The 18,323-nt window shown below is 36.8% G+C and overlaps 1 protein-coding gene across 27 annotated transcripts in view; it reads right to left on the minus strand.

Moving 5' to 3' along the window:
* The window catches only part of PARD3 (par-3 family cell polarity regulator), a 610,024-nt gene that overhangs the window by 365,309 nt on the left and 226,392 nt on the right, over window positions 1–18,323 (minus strand). For all 27 annotated transcript variants that reach the window (XM_081059103.1, XM_081059088.1, XM_081059079.1 and 24 more), the window contains one exon: window positions 5,674–5,854. In XM_081059103.1, coding sequence (XP_080915229.1) covers window positions 5,674–5,854 — 181 coding nt within the window. The remainder of the gene's footprint in view (window positions 1–5,673; window positions 5,855–18,323) is intronic.

Raw genomic sequence — 18,323 nt, forward strand, 5'->3', positions numbered from 1 at the left:
GAACACTGAAAATGGACACATTTCTGTGTATCACAGAACTGTGAGGTTAAGAGAAAAATGGTTCGCTATCACTCAGTACAAAAGTATTCCACCCCATCTCCCTAAGATGGGCAGCGCAGTATGTCCTATTCAAGAATATAGGTCTTAGTTACTTGGATGCTGTAACTTCTCAACCCTTTTAAAAATCAGTAAGAAGTGAGTCTGCACTCGAGACATCATCATTCATCACCATTCTACAACCTTCTATGAATCTAGTGCTTGTCATGTGTCAGGCAATGCATTAGGACCCTAATTCACAACAATTCTGAAGTAGGTATTTAGAGATTAAGGAATGGAGGCGGAGAGAGACTACCCAAGTGTTCAGACTGATTGACATCACCTGTACTCTTTCCAAACTATCTACTAATCAGTAATTCCTTAATATCAAATTCCCAATCAGCATCCAACTCACCAATCAGCATATAAATATTACTCTTTTTTTAAAGATTTATTTAAATCGGGATTTAAACAAGGTCCACATACCTAAATTTAGATGGACTCTGTCTTCTAAGCATCTATTAATCTGTAAATTCCCTCTCTGTTTCCACACCTTGCTGTTGATCTATGGAAGAACCTGGGTTGTTTGTCTTGTTCAGTTTCCCAGTTTTGATGGGGCTGATTGCATCCCCGTGGTGTCAACATGCTTCCCAGAGCTCTGTATTTCCTATAAATTGGCAGTTGGGTCTAGATGTTTGATCAGATTTATGTCTCCTTTGTCAAGACCACTTTCGAGAAAGTGTTGTATTCCTCCATCAGGAGGTACATAATGCTTGGTGGACTGGCCTTAACTTATTATTTCATTTGTATATTAGCCGTGATTGGTAATGAATGCCTAGCTCCATTATTTCACTAGGAGTTGCAAAATAGTGATATTCTAATTCTATCATTACTTCTTCATTTATGAGCTTGAAAACGTCTATTAAAAGAAACTTCCCCACAGCTACTATTCGGTGACCCAGTAATATTATTCACAATGGAAATGCAGAATAGATACCAATTTTACCAGTTTTTCAAATAATAAATTGGTTCACTAGCATATTTTACATTACTTGCTTACTTAGTTATCATTATGAATGCATGAACTTACTGCTACTATGTTTCCCCAAAAATAAGACCTAGCCAGACAAACAGCTCTAATGCATCATTTGGAGCAAAAATTAATAAGACCCAGTATTATATTTTGTATTGTATTGTATTGTATGGTATGGTATGGCATTATATTATATTATATTGAGCCGGTCTTATATTACAGTAAAATAAGACCAGGTCTTATATTAATTTTTGCTCCAAAAGACACATTAGCGCTGATGGTTCGGCTAGGTCTTACTTTCGGGGAAACGGCATTATTATCCTTACTGATGTTCCATTTGTCCCTCTTCTCCAGTGGGAGCCACAAGTTGACTGTGCGGCCCTACTGACATAGCTGTAGTAACTTTTTGTAGCATCCGTAATTCCTACTATGACAGAATGATACAGGACCGTTTCACACAATTCCTGCCCAGCCCGGAATTCAGCCACTTCTCCAAGGAGCTCTGTTTCCCTTTAACGGGAAATGCTATATCCAGAGCATAGTCTGGATATCAGGAATGTTCAGTTACTGGGTTGGTCATAGGTTCTAGATCCTTTTAGTGAATATATACAGGACTGATCCTTCCTACGGCCGTGTGTGTGTGTGTGTGTGTGTGTGTGTGTGTGTAAGTGTAATAAAATTGACCATGATTCATTATATGTCCTATTCAAATTGAGGCTCACAGAACTTTATTTTCCTCTAATTTATATATGCATCACTTTTCTTCTATACTAAGTATCCTGGGTCCTCAGTGGCAACAGGAACAACAAAATTAGAATATTTGAATATTATAATTCCTCATTTGCCTCATCTCATAAAATCCATCCAAATAATCTAAGATTAACAATGCCAAAATTACCAACAACAAACAGTTTTAGGATTCTTGTTTGGCAGTTCTTTTTCTTCCATATCCTTTTGATTTATAAATTATTATGTTTTAGTTACTTGAAATAGTTACTCTTGAATGACTGAGCCATCAACTGGATGTATACTTAGGTTGTGTCATTTTTTTTATCTTAATAATTAAGTTATTCAATCATTAAATACTGTTATTAAGAATTTTATCTTAAAAATTAAAATGTAATCTTATAATTATGTAAAATATAATATGGTGTCAATGCCCAATATACAAAAGAAGGAATTAGAAATCTAGCTTCTACCCCATTTCCTCCATCCTATTCCCTTCCTTCCTCATAGGCACCTATTTTTATGTAAAATAGATCAGTGTTAAAATATTTTCTTATTTTACTTTATTTCTTTAACATAGAAGCTTTTATATAAACAGCCTTTCATTATGTGGTCTATTTTATTTACTTTCTCAATTTTTAAAGCACATTTCTTTTATATTCAGAAGAATTTATATTTTTGTTCTATTAATTACATGCATACTAATATTTTTCTGTACTACTGCCCATAATTCCTTCTTTATTGTTGTTATGGTCTATTGGTTATCTACTCTGACCAATATTGTTGTTAGCTAGTCATTATTTCTTTGTCTTTCAGTTAAAGGTATTATTCAAGACATTGTTCAATATACTGGGCTCAAGAAAATTCTTCTCAAATTTCCCATTTAGCTTCTCTTAAGTAACTGCTCTTTTGACGATTCATTAATTCAGGGCTTTCCCATCTCAGCAGTACTGACACTCTGAGCTGAGAGTTCTTTGATGTGGGGGACAATTCAGTGCCTTGCAGGATGTTTAGCAGTGTCCTTGTCCTCGATCAGATGTATTATTAGCATCCCCACCTTCACCCGTTGGGAGGACCGAAAATATAATACCTCCAGGCGTTGTCAAATGTCCTTCAGGGGATAATATCACTCCCACTTGAGAACCACTGATTTAACTAAATCAGAATCCTCTTGTATCTACTACAAGACAGCTTGAGGACAAATTAGTGGCAACTTCCTAGGCTTTACCTTAATACCCAAACTAATATCCACTGTTTTAATGGGGGGGGGGGGATTGCATATGAGTATTTTTCTCAGTTTCCATCAATTCTTTATGGAACAAAGGAGATGACTAAATTCATTCAGAGGAATACTTGGAAAACATGGGAAAGTTATCACTTTCTGCAAAACAAAAATTAGGAGTTTATTTATCTAAAATCTTTTACTAACTGTGCCCCTGATTAGAGCTGATTATCCCTCAACTAAGCAAAGCTCTGCATATTGTTGGCTTCTTTATTTCCACATATGTAAATAAGGAAGACCACTACACATAAACTCCTGGATGACAAGGTCTAGGCCTTATTTCAACTCAACTCTGGATTCTTGTCAACCAGCACAATGCCTGGCCAGCACAGATCAATGTTGTTTTATGTTTGAATGAGCAGTATTAATACAATATGAAAAATCATCTTAATATACCGATGACTCCTACAGAATGAGTCACAATTATATTGTCACCAAACACTGTATTTAGTAGCTGCTTAACAAGCACCTACCCGATGCCTCACATATATCTAAATAATTTTAGCATATAAAAATCAGGGCAAGAAAATAAGACTTGTGTATTTTCCCACAGGTGGCTGGAAGACAGTGTGCATATATGCTTCAATTATAACATCCTTTCCTTAATAAAAACAAAGTAAAAGGAGATATTTGAGGTTGAAAACAACAATTAAATTTTACTATGTAGGGCCAGCCAAATGTGGGTGGTGGTGGTTAGAATTTTTGTTGAGTCTGGGGAAATCGAAAGGTTAAAATTGATGGGAAGCATCCCTTTCAAATTCTTCTTAATGTTAAGACAGGATGTAGCTTTCTTCCAACACTTTAAGGTACAGCTAAATTAAAAGTGCATCTTGCTTTATAAAATACATGAATAAAAATCTACGACAGTAACAAAAAGCTCTGTGTTTAATTATATATGTTAGCATATAATTACACACATAAAGACACTAAATTCCAAACATCAGGCACCTGAATATCTGTACTATTATTTAATTAAACTCTTGTTTAACTCAAAGGCAATCCACTTTTTATACGCAAGCTTACTCTAAACAGACAATCATTAAAGCATGGACTTAATGACCTAGTATATAATAAAAGAAAGTAAACTGTATACCACTTACATATTACCTTGTATACGATACACAGTACACACACTTCACCTTTTGAAAAACTGGGCCCAAAGTAAATCCAACATAAGATTTTTAAAAAGCATATCCATGTAGTAATCAAATGTTATTGCTACAAAATTACTTTAAAATATATTTGTTTGTACATGTGCACAAGCAAAGCTAAATCTTCTGGGTATAAGGAAATGTTCACCTAAAACACCTATCATGTTCCTTGGAAACATTTTCTCATTGTGCCTGGTTCTCGCTTATAATCGTGCCTTGTCCAGATGACAGAGAGCAATTGTAGGGAGGGTTACCACTGGCCTGCATCCATCCACGACCTTCTAGGGCATTGCTTACACATCCCACCGTGCAGCGTGCCTCCTCCATTCTCTACATCTCTACATGGAAAACTTTTCCTGTGGTTTCTGATGGATAGTCAGTTTGTTAACAGCTAAACTGGTGTTCTGTCCTTGCTCTCCTCACATATATCTTCAAGGGACAGGGGAAGCAGGAGTTTATGAACATCTAAAAGCAAATTGCCAAAATGCTACCATTGCGACCAACGTGAAAGTAGGAATAAGGGTGCATTTTAGAAAAAGAAACTAGATAGTCTAAATATTATCTACCTATAGTCTATATATTATTTCACATTTTATAGATATATTATTATATATTATTCGCTATCTACATGTATTAAGACCTACTTAAGACTACCATTAAAATAACACAAGACTAAATTTTCTACTTGAGAAATTTCAATGTTTCTGAGTAGATGTGCCTAAAAGATAAACGACTTTTAACTTACAAAGCTCCTGAAATGGACCATCTTACTCTTAACAACTGCTCAATTTTAAGATTATACAATTTAAAGAAAACTAAGTATGATTTCCAGAAAAGGTGCTCATTTTTCTGAGTAAACCTTCTAGGAATGACTGATAGAATTCTTCGAGCAAGCATACTGGAACTTGAGTCCGCTGGGTCCTAGGATTCCTAATATAAACTCTCTGTGTCCTACACTTTCCTTCCTTCAGAGAGCATTCCAACAAAAGCTCTTCCAGATCCCTGAAGATAACTATGGCCCTGAGGTCTCTTCTCCTGCTCTTCATATAAAGTTCAAGTAATGGTTTTAACCAAGTTGACTGGCAATCAAAGACGCTATGTTTTATTTCAATGTGAAGCTCTCTGGTTAATTTCTATGTGTTCCAGCATTCAGATGAAGTATATACTAAAAAGAATTCAGGTAATCTAAGTTTAACTCTTATCTTTATACCTTTAGTGAGCAATTAACACTCTGCCAGTCTAAAATAAAGTAAGCCCAATCTATTAAAATGTAAAGAATCTTGTCGACCTCTCTTGCAAAAGACATTGGCCCAGGTTCTAAACTTAATCAATTTTTGATAGAAATAGATAATGAATTCCATTCACAAGAGCATGGCTGGATAATAAAAGCTGGCATCCCTGTAAATTAAGATGAAACGTGCAGAGAAGACAGAGCTTTCACTTACTTGCACGAAGGACTGAAGGTGTGACCTCAATTTCACTTGTTGCTTGATAAGGCTGAAACGCTGAAACATTGTTGGGTCCAAGCTCACTGCCGAATATCTCTGGACTCTGGGTGCCTGTGGAGCTGGCACTGGTGCCATCCCCTCCATGATGTGGATCCTGCTCATCAAACACTGCTACCAGCTAGAAACAAAAGGTGAATTTGTATTTATAAACGAAGGCATTTAAAATTACTACCAACAACTTCACACCACATTTGACTTACATCTACAGAAAAACAATATTGATATTTATGCACCTAGGAATATTGTTTTAGGAAGTAAAACTTCACGAAATAGTCTTTCCCTGAATTTTGATGCTTTACTTTTATAGTTCTACGTTGTATATTTCCTATCTAAAATTCTACAGGTGAAAAAAATAATAAACGTTTTTTTTTTTATCTCAGAATGCTAAAGGAGATGGGGTTGATGTAAATCTTTTTGTAAATGATATATTAAGTGGAAAATAAAAATGCATTTGTGTATATATAATACATATTTACATATGATATATAGTATATATAGCAAAAGTACAAGGTACCCGTCATATAGGAAGAAGGGGATATTAAAAACTACACATGTATCAGCTCATCTGTGCAAAAGAAATATAGGAAAGATAACTAATGAGATTAGATGCCTACAAGGAGTTATTAGGAATAGGATTGAAAGAGAGAGAGAATGGGAACAAATAACGGAGATAATGGAGCAGTGACACTTTTCTGAATATATTTTTCTGCAACTGACTCTTAGAACCATAATAATAATTCAAATACCTAAAATAGAAATAAGTAATTGAAATCAACCAAGATGGGGGTAGGGTCGAAGAATCTAAAATGGAACACAAATAAACCTAACTGTGTTACAAGTGAAAAATACAACCAACTGAGGGGGCTAGGGAAGAAAAGAACTTTTCTCAAGTGACTTTGGAAACCTTTTTTCACTGCTTAACATAAGGATAAAGACAAAAATTACTGTCAAGCAATATTTTATTTGGTATTTCTCACAAGTGTATAGTTTAGAAATTCTCACCCAACTACCACTACCATCACCACCACCACCACCACACACTGACCAGGAATAAATAGAAAGGAAAAATATCTGGGATAATGAAGACAATAAGGGTCAAAATTGTCTCTGTCAGAAACAGAGGTTACAAGTAAGGAAAAAAACTCTGTGGTATTAGATAAGAATTGGAGGCATCAATATGAACTCATGGGTTTTTATAGGCAGGTAGATAGGTAGACGGACAGATAGGTATAGCTGGATGTTAATGCACGTGCAGTACACAAACATATATTTCTTAGCTATGTCCACTGAGAGGTCCTAGAAGCAATGACACCTAGTACCAATGAACAGAAGTGCCCAGATCTTGGTTTCTAATACCGTTCTCCAATAAATGAACTAGGACTCCTTAGAAACATAATTCCAGGTTGCGAACTGATAAAAACACATGACGAGCCTAGAACACCTTGTGATGCCCTCAGAAATGATGGAGGCACATCAAAGGGAATCAGGTGCTGACCTGAAGGAGCTCCCAACAGCCAAAGCTCAGACAACTTGTAAACAAGTAAATAAGGATGTTACTGGATTATAACCTGGAAATAAACTAAATATCTATGTGCCCATAAAGATATAAATAAATAATTGAAGAAATAAATAAATGGTAGAGAATGGACAGCACTTCCTTACTGCAGCATTCCAATTAATAAATATAGAAGAAATGATGAAAATAGAAAGCATCATTAGGCAACCGGCACAGTAATAACTGCTGCAGGCAAGATCGACAAAATTAATGGGTGAGCGTATGATGAGAAACAGGATATTTGCGTATCTCAAAGTATCTCCTCATAAAATACTTTTTGATTAAAGAGAAAAAAAGAGTATATTTGCAGTGGAGAAACTTGGCAGACACCACTTTACCAAGGTTAACATCCTCAATAATAAGATATTACGAACACCCTCTGACAAAATGCACTGAGAAGTATATAACCTTTCTTCTGTGGTACTCCTGCCAAAACTGAATAACTTTGATCTAATTATGAGGAAACATCAGACAAATCCAAATTAGGGACATTCTATAAAATAACTCATCTTCTTTAAAACTATCGAGGTCATGAAAGTAAAAGAAAGACTGATGAAATGGTGAAAATTGGACGAGACTGAGGAGAAATAGGAACTACATGCATTGTGTGGGCCTTGACTGGATCCTGGGCTTAAAAGAAAGGACACTAGTGGAAAAGAGGCAAAATTCAAATAAGGTCTGTAGATTAGTTAATAGCAATGACTCAATGTTATTAGTTCCCTACCTTTGATAATTGTACCATGTTTCTGCCAGTGTTAACATTAGGTATAGATGAAGGATATACGGAACCACTCTGTATACTCTTTTTGCAACTTTTCTTAAGTATAAAATTATTCCAAACTTTAAAAATTTTTAATTTTATAATGCATTACGAAGTATCATAAAATTAAAATTCAATCTATTTCTTCTTATAACTAAACAGGCAGCGCCTCTTTAAAATCTCAAAGAACAATAAAGAGTAACAAAGTCCTAAGGAACAGTTCCACTTGGTCATTCACCCTACAATCCTATACCTAGCAAGCTAAGCTTAGCATTCCAAGAACAGAATCATGACTGTACAAAAACAGCACCTTCTGTCTCCACTTCAAGCTTTCTCAGCGCCAATACTCCTATCAGCTAAAAAAGGACAGTCAAATAAATGTACAGAATATGAGAAGTATTTATAACTAAAATCCTCATTTCATAGAAAGTTCTGTCATTTTGAACAAACGCTATTTCCATGAACATCAATTCATAAGGCAAAAAAGAAAACCATCCTAAGGTCATGGAGACGTGTAGACAAACAGGAAGCTCAGAACCCTGCTGTGGCATCATATATAATGAGCTGATTAAATAATCTGGAGGGAGGATAAGTGGTCGGAAGAAATCGAAGTAGGATTAATAAATCGTTGGACCATTCGACACTATAAAAGCAACCTAAGTGGGAAAAGAAATCCTCAGCAGTTATAAAAAAAATGGAAAGATGTTTGTATGTATACATCAAAGTTTCCATATACATTAATAAAAGCAGCCTGTTTATCTGACCATTGACTGATAAGTGTCTCCCTGTATTAGTCACACAGACATTCTGCCACATGAGGAGTCAGCAAACTTTTTCTGAAAAGAGCCAGATAGCAAATATTTTTGGAGCTGTGCGATCCATATAGTGTCTATTTGACTCAGCTCTTGTAGCATAAAAGCAGCCACAGATAATACACAAATAAATGAGCATAACGATGTTAACAAATTATTACTTACAAAGCACGCAGTGGGTGAAATTTGGCCCATGGGCCATAGTTTGACAACCCTGCACTAGACTTCTCATCCCTTCAATAATTTTCAATTTGGGAAATAAACTAAAAGTGCAGGTACCTTGGTAAGGCTTACCAGATATCCATTACAAGATCTTTATCAAGATTTCGAATTTCTGTACTTGATTTTTAATATCATCAGACTTCTCACAAGATGTGTGGCTTACATAAGCATTTTGAAGATACTAAGTTTTGATATTTTGGCACATTTTAAATGGAAGCAAATGAAATTAAGATTTGTTATTAACTTTTCACTAAGATGTGTTCTTCTCAAGAATCATATCCTTTCTACAAACTGAAAATAAAGATTGAAAATTATAAAGAACAAGTCTTTAAATGCCACACATGATGGAAGAACTTCTACATGTGTATTACGTTCAATAATTATCTCCAGCATTTTTTAAAAACACAAGTATTATGAAATCTGGACTGTGTCAGGAACAAATGCTATTTGAATTTCAGTGGCAGAATCACAGTTGGTGATCTGCAATATGCCAATAACACACAATTCTACAGCTTTCTTGTAAACCAAAATTTAAGTGCCAGGTGCAGATATGAAGTAATTTTGTGTTAAATTGGGAAGTATATATGATTTTAGAAAATCTACTCTACAAGCATATAGTAACACAGCAAAAGAAAATGAGACCTTCACAAAAATATCACATATTAAAAATCTCTATCGTGCCCTTCAAAAAAATAAAGGAAATGTCTGCTTTTAAATTTGTGAAAGATGACTCAAATCCATTATTTTAACAGATGGAAACTTCGCTGCTATCCATGAAGTGAATTCATTTTTGAAAGTCATTTTTTTCTTTCAATAATTATTACTTCATCTCTTCTGATCTTCATTTCTCAAGTCTCCACGTGAAAAGACAGGCTGAATTTAGGGTAACAGTCATGATAATCCATGTAGAAATAAACTCCAGTCTCGGCAACACATTTCCCACCTACCTCAGGACAAGTCATTTTAACTCTCTGAAACATCAGAACCCTCCAACAAAAAACCCGTTTTATAAACATCACACTCAAATGGATATAAACCACGTGGATCAAGGGTGTTCCTTTTAATAGGTAAAATGATGAGCTGAAAGCCCACAACTGGATGTAGCAAAGTGACTAAGGGCATAGAATTCACAATCGAAGAGACCTACATTCAAAAACAGCTCTGATCTTACTTCTTGGATGGCTGTTAATAAATCCAGTGGCCTCTCTACCATCTCTACACCTTACTTAACTCATCTCAAAAGAGAGGATGGTGGTTGTAGTAGGCAGAATAACGACCACTACTGTCCATGCCCAAATCCCCAGAACCTGTGGGTGTTAACCTGTCAAGGCACAAAGGACCTGAAGATGTGATGCAGGTTAAGGACATTAAAAGGAAAAGATTACGCTGAATTATCAGCTGATCCCATCTAATCACTAGTCTGGAAAAGTGGAGCACCTTTCCCTATGGTGTCAAGAGAGAAATATGGACAATAGTTAGAGAGACTGCTGATTTTGCAATGAAGAAAGAAAGCCATGAGCCAAGGAACATGGGGGCCTCCAGAAGGGAAGGCAATGGATTCTCCCCTAGGGCCTCCAGAAAGAATCACAGCTCTGCTCACAACTTGATTTTATCCTGGTGAAACCCATGCCAGACTTCTATCCTACAGAACTGTAAGGTAATAAATTTGTGGTGTCTTAAACCTCTACTTTGCAGTAATTTGTTAAAGCTACAATAGTATAGTGCCAATATCTACCCTCCTAGACTTATTGTGACAAGTAAAGGGATAAGCTATATCAACTTCCAGAACACAACGAGTACACATTTACAATTACCTAGTTTAAGTTATATTGGGGTGGTTGATAAATACGAGGTGTGATAAAAAACATACAGTGAATGCTGCTGCCAAGTGCCATCCAATGAAAAGGCAGGGATCTTCAATATGGGAAGTGGCACGTTGACCCTTAGAAACAGTGTGTGACAAGTTTCAACTTGTTTGGTGCAGTTGGGTGTGAGCTACGGTTGAGAGAAGGTGTGTTTTAAACTATGCAGTAAATCATCTTCCATCATGACAACACTCCATGTCACACATCGCTTCTGATAAAAAATTCTGTCAAATAAAAACATTACGGTATGTCCTTATCCACCTTATTCATTGGATCTGGTATCATGCGACTTCTGGCTTTTCCCCAAAGTCAAAATGACCGTGAAAGATAAATGTTTTGAATCAATTCAGGACATCGAGGCAGCCACCACAGCACAACTAAAGACACTCATGAAAGAGGACTTCCAGAACTGCTTCAGAAAGTGGCAAGAACAAAGGGATAAGTTTCTTCAATGCGAGGGTGAGCATTTTCAGAGGGATTAATGTCAATATGATTTTTACAGTAATAAATTTTTTTACACATTCACCATATTGTTTGATCATACCTCTACCTAGTTTTGTAAATTCAAGGGGCAGTTTCTAGAGCAACAAGACTGATGCAAAGCTCTTCCACACCGCAATAATAAGGGGGAGAAACAGGAAAAGGAAAGGTGAAGCCTTGCTAGAAAATTACAAAATCACAATAACCACAAAATGAAATTCTTTTGAAGTTGCACTACATCCTCCTAACTGCTCACCTAAAAACAGAGCAGGGTTTCATATTTCATTTTAAAGAAAACTGCAACTCAGATTAATATGACCAGAGCAGAACTATAAATAAGTACAAAATGAATCTGAGATTGGAAATCAAATCTATCTTTCCCCAGTCCTCCTGCCCCTGGAACATCTAACATATCGACAGCACAGCCCACTGGGAAGCTGCACATTATGACCATCTACAAGTCTTTGAACAGGATTCTGTTCATTCTTGATTAATCAAAGGCAATAACCCACCTTACCAAATTCACACAATTTTGGTACCACCACCTAAAAATTTCTCAACATAAGGATAACCAAGATAATTACAAACAATTCCATGCCAGTGACATCAGAAGAGGTTTTTGAAAGAATGAACAGATCTTATAGATTCTGTTTTCATACAGGAAAATGGCAGGTGACTTATGTCAAGTAGTTGTCTAAGTGGCATCTCAAGACCTCTAGGCTCAGACTCCACACACTTCAGAAGCTACTTGGTTGAAATCGGCCTGGAGCAATCTTTCTTTCTGTTTCTGGCAATTTCTTTATGCACCCGCTGAACATTTCCAGAAGAAGAAGATGATGATGATGATTAGTCTCATGAATGCTTTTTGTATACTCAACACTAATATGTGGAATTGTCTGACTCTGAAATAAAGACATAATTCTTCAGAAAGCCTTCACATTTTTGGCCATGCAGAAGGTCCAAAGCATGTAGAGAAAAAAAAAAAACATACTGAAAACCACAATAATCTGAAGATACCTTTAAGACCCTTTCTTCACCTTAGGGAACATGAGTAGATCAACGAGTAAGGCACATTCCATTGAATCATTTAGTTTACAATATCAAAATAAAATCAGCAAAGAAACACAGAAAAGAAAGAACAGCTGATTGTGGTTTTAGTGGGAAACTCTCTGTGCCATATTTTCAATATTCTTCCCAACACAGTACTCTGATGGTGATGCTTTTGAATCACAAAATAATGATGGCATCGTGTACCACACATCTCTGAGCAATGGCAGGGAGATTTCATGGGCAGATCTGCCTACAAAGAATGAACACAACAGAAAGAAAATGCAGCCCAAATATGAGCAGTGTAGCACAGTGCAAGAAGTTTCTAAAAAGTTAACAATAAAAGTCAAGTAACCGAAACTACATCTATATTACAATTGATGTGAGGCTGTTCCATAATATATAATTCCAAACTATCCTTATTCCAAACATGACTTTTCCTACCCTGTCAATCTCTGAATTTCTATAATTAGGATCACACATATCAATACCTTTTTCTGACCTTTCAATACATTTTTCTGACCTTTCACTCAGGGAGCCCTTATAAATACCTGGTAAAGTAGATCAAGCTATATGGAAATTCCTTCATTTTCCTTTATCCATCCCTTTTTTAACAGAAAATTCACTTGTCTCCCATAAAGTACACTGGAAATCTGTGGCACATACATAACAGGAAAACAAACAGACACTAGCATGGTTATCCAGATTAGCATAATGTGCTATCTACTCATACAAAGGGACCTTGATGAGATAAATCTTTCCCAGTGCCATCTCAAACAACATATCATGTAGGAGAGGGCATGACATTCCCATTGTCACCTGAAGAACCCAGGAGACCACCACTATCATAAGCTCCCACCTGTTGATGGTCAAAGGTCACCTGTCCCACAGGAACTAATGGCACCCTCTAAGAAGTTAATACTGGGACACAGATGCCTAATAAAGACATTATGGACTTGAATATATCTTTACGACCCTCTCTTCACTTCAAGGAAAATTTCTAGATTTCATCTGGAAATCACAGTGAAATATACTCACCTAAAAGACAGTTCCCAGCCCTGATACTTACATTTCAGAGCTGGGATTTAATTCTGCTGCTCCTCAGGGTGACAAACTCTGTCACCCACTCAGCCTCAGACTAATTAGATTCCCAATTTAAGAGTTATGTTCAACTAATAGCCTTCAGTACATCAACCGCAAGCCACTATGAAAATATGCAAATGCTATAGCCAAAAGCCAGCTGACCCACTTGTCAGATATAATGTAAGCTCCCCGCTCCCCTTCCCGACGACCACGTGCCACTCTTCCATTTATACTCATCCGTGAGGTTACAACTACATTACACCACTGCTCAGGTGTTAATAAAACAAAGACTGCACGGTAAGATAGAACAAAATCATTCCAAACTGGCTAATCACATATAGATAGGTTGACTCCAAATTAAAGGAGGTGGTATTTGTTGTGATTTCATCGTGAGATACACAGCTTTCACTCAAAGAGACAAAGATAAAACTGGGAAAGAAGCAATATGAACCTCAGAATCAAATGTAATGATGTAATAACTAATTATTATGTTGACATGGAAAAAAACTTTCAAATCAATTTGTAAGTTTTCTGATGACTGAACTTATTTTAATGACAGAGAGACAATACTAAATCTTTAGTCATTCTCTGAGCCTTCCTTGCTATAACGGTTCATTAAAAACATTTAAATAGAGCTACTGTTTTACTGGACAAGTAAACAAAACAGTAGAAAAAGAATATATTTGGGCCAATGATGTTTTGTAACAGTAGTAATACAAGATATGCCAATAAAACCTCACTCACTACAGAAGGAGAATCTCAAGCTTGCCTCTGAAAAACTTTAAATGCTACAGATGCAAGATTAATTCTGTGCTTCATCAGTATTTTAAGAATTAAATATATTTTTCCCACTGAAAAATAAATAAATAAATAACACTCAAAGCTTGGAAGGAAACTCTAAAATGCCACAAGCACAAAGGTTAGCCACTTTTCCCACTGGCTGAGCTAAAAATGCCCGCGAGCAGGGAGTCCTTTCCCAGTGTGCCATGGACCTCCACCTCAAATCGGCCTCAACTTCCAGCTCTATGGCTTCTGATTTTAGAGGCAGCTGGCCCTCCCCACCTTGCCACTCTGCCAACCTTCCAACACATATCTCTCCAAAAGTGAGTAAGATGTGGAAATAGAATTTAATAACAAGCTGTTTTAACCTATAGACAATTTAGTTTGACCATGTGTACTACATATGAATTCAGGAATAGTTATTCAGGAATAAAAATCAGGAATAAGCTGCACTGATTAAGAGCAACCCCTTCAATAAATGCCACAGTCTGGGGATTGGGGACCTAGTTAAAAAAAAAAGAAAAAAAGGAAAAGTTTTATTAAGCAAAAATCCAACATCATGTAGGTAATAGGGCCTAATGAGATAAGCCAAAACCACACCAAACCACACACACAGACACACACACACACACACACACACACACACACAGCCTTTCAAGTCCTTACTCTAAACTGTAATTAAAAGCACACTACTAAAACCCACAGCACCAATCATAACGTTACTGGACCTTTAGTGAGCAAGTATGAGTGAAGTGATCATTCCCATCTCTGTCCGAAAAAGACATGCCATTACCACCTTCATCACCCCCTAGTCCAGGTCACCGTCCTCAACTTTCCCCAGCACCTGACCCCCAGAACTAAGGAATGAGAAGCTGCCGCTGGGATTGCTCAGCACGGAAACATGGCACGTTGATTACCACCAGGCAGGATCACCAAGTCTTCGAAAGCCAAGAACTCACACCCTGCTCTCTTGTGCACCTGGATTTTTGCCTTTATTTGGTGAGCCCAAAAAGCAGAGCTGAGCCTCTGGGTTAGAAAGGCCCTTTTGAGTCTTTGTACCACCTCAGCCAGCCAGGTAAATTAAGCCAGGGCCCGTTCCATTGATCTGAAAACCTTGTCTCCAGACACCTACACCACCCCCAATTCTTCCTCCCACCATGCAACCAGCAAGATACAAATGTTTACATGAGAGGAAGGTAGGAATTTGATTTAAGCCTCAAGTTGCAGCCACATTCTCCCACCAGCTTGTACCACTCAGCTCTCTGTGCTGAAGTTTGTGTCAGGTGCTTTCAGGCACATTTCTCCTTAAAGGAGAAATCAGCCTTACGTAAGAGCATCTCACAGAACGCAGGCACTCGCATCTGTCCCTAATCAACCCATCACAGATTCTGCTGTTGAACATGTGACAAATGACTCAGCACTAAAATTTCTTGCCCGTCAAATCTAGTGAACTATAATACTTCTTTTTGGCAATCAGTAGTGGAAAACTTCCCATCCTAAAATAGAAATTTGAAGGATCACTTCCTTTGTTCTAAATTTTGTAAATTATGTTTAAAATTAAAAGCACAAGGAAAGAAAATCTGGCTATGCTCAAGTCAATCAACCAGTACCAGGAGGTAGTTAGGCAGAAAACATCGCAGCACAATGCTAGACCTAGAGATGATGCAGCAGAGGTAAACATATCATCATCTGTGGCATTTAAAGACATGATAATTTTCCAACTCAAAGAACTAGCCTTGTTTCCAAGGCAACTTGCCGTTTGCACAGAGGACTCACTTGGGAGTTAGTAATCTCGGTAACTGCTGACTTCACAGTATGAACTAGACCCCACTGATACCTGAGATTCCATCTAAAAGCATCATCAGGAAAAAAACTGCTTCAAAAGAAAAAAGAAATTCAGATGGTTCTGTTAAGTCTTTGAGGGAACAAATGGGGTAGAACAGAAAAAGTGGCCTAAGGAAACCGAGGTAGGAGAACTGAGAGTTGCTGAGTAACCATGATTTATTTTCCAATGAAGATGTATCAAACCCACTACTTCTACTCACTCCAAGTTCAGAATGAAAGCTCAGTTTATAATGATACGCAATAAAAAGTCACTATTCATTCTGACAACCACAAGCCACTATTAGCAAAAGATTAAAGTTCAACAAATTTGTTTGGAAAATATACCGCTAATGTTACATTACAAAATGCCTCTCAGTCTAATTTGCATGCAAAAAGGAAAAGTGTGACTTTTGAATATCCACCCAGAGGCAGAGATGAAAAACTTCAAACATTTGCTGACTCCTTTTCGCTACACTCATTATTTCAGTGCCTTTGACAAAGAAGAGATAACAGTGTCCTTGACATTAGCCTAAATTACCTTCAGTATGCAACACAATGCTGATTAAATTAGGCTAATTTTACTCAACTGGCAGGTTTATTCAAAAAGTAACTAAACAATAAAATTCTTTATAACAATTCTTCATTAGTATAACTGTTTAGCAATTTTTTTTTGTAAAAAAGGCAAACAATAAATACTAATTGTGTGTCAATCATTTCTCCCCCATAGCTGGCAGGTAAAAGAAATAACTTACAAGTTAAACATTTCCCTGAATTCACAAATTGCTTTCTTTAATAATGAAATTTAATGCAAATCTTCTGAAATCCAGTGCCATCTAATGGATTTTGCCGAGCACAAAGTTTGGAAAGTTAATTTTTAGGAAAATATATTCTGAGGAAAGCCAAAGCCTGTGCTTTCCTGTCATCTACTGCTCACAGAAAACCTGCCGAGCTGACCTCTGACAGAAGGTAGAGTCACTTTTACCCTGTCGTTTGCAGTGAACTCCACTCATTTCATTCCCATGAGGTTACTAATCTTGACTTGTTTCCTCAAGACAAGTTAAGGCTCAGAAAGATGGCTCACCAGTTGTGTAAGTACCCTGACTAGTTTCTGCAACACTCCAGGTCTTTGTACTGAAGACAATTGCTGCATATGTCATCTTATTTCATTATGACAAACTGCTCAGAATAGTTCCGGAAAATAGCAAGTACTCACTAAATATTAGCCATTACTAATATTACTTGAGAGAATTTCAAGGGATTGAGGTTGTCCACAGAGGAATATGAAGGGCATTGAGCCATATGAACTTTATCCTGAAAAGTGTGGGCACCCTTGAATGCATACCAATTTATTTTGCATTTATTCTGCAGAAGGTTTCAAGGAGTATGAAGAAAGGACTAGAAGGGTGAACACTCCCAGCTTGTTAATCCAAAAACAAACTCATGAGGACCTAGAGTAATGGAAAAACATTGAAGTGAAAACACAATTAAAATGTATAATTTTTAAAATGCAGAATTGAGACTCATTTAAAAGGATTTGGTACATGGTGGGTGGGTGAAGTAGGGGATGAATCTGATATGTCCAGGTTTTTGGCTTGGGTGGTGCGGCAGAGCACAACCACAAAACAAAGAAGTTTGGGACAAAAGATGATGTGTTCAATTTGAGGTAAAACTATCGTATATCCAGTATCCCATTCCCAGTAGACAACTGAAGATGGGAGTCTCTGGGGCAAAGGGGAGTTCAAGACTAAAGACTATAACTGGGCAACAGCAGCATGCAGGTGGTTGTGGCAGCTGTGAGTTTAGAGAAGTACCCCAGTCTGAATGTGGAGCAAGTATGGAAATCAGGACCAAACCCTGGACAAAGCTGAGACTGCAGGTTTCTCTTCCCTTCCTCTAATGCCAGTTTTGAAGAAATTTGAGAAGAATTGACATAAGAATCTAAGTAAACTCAAGGACACATGGTTTCACAGAAACTGGAAAAGGGAAAGTATCATGGAGCAGGGCTCAGTAGGATTTAAATAGCACAGAAGGCATATTAGCACTTTCTCAAGAAAAGTTACATCAATACACGTTTTTCAATAAATGGGATTTAAATGTATTTCACACCAGTGCCACAGTAATTTCAATAATACTGGATGGATATTAAAAGAATATGAATA

The sequence above is a fragment of the Rhinolophus hipposideros genome (assembly GCF_964194185.1).
Source record: "Rhinolophus hipposideros genome assembly, chromosome: 1".
NCBI classification, from domain to species: Eukaryota; Metazoa; Chordata; class Mammalia; order Chiroptera; family Rhinolophidae; genus Rhinolophus; species Rhinolophus hipposideros.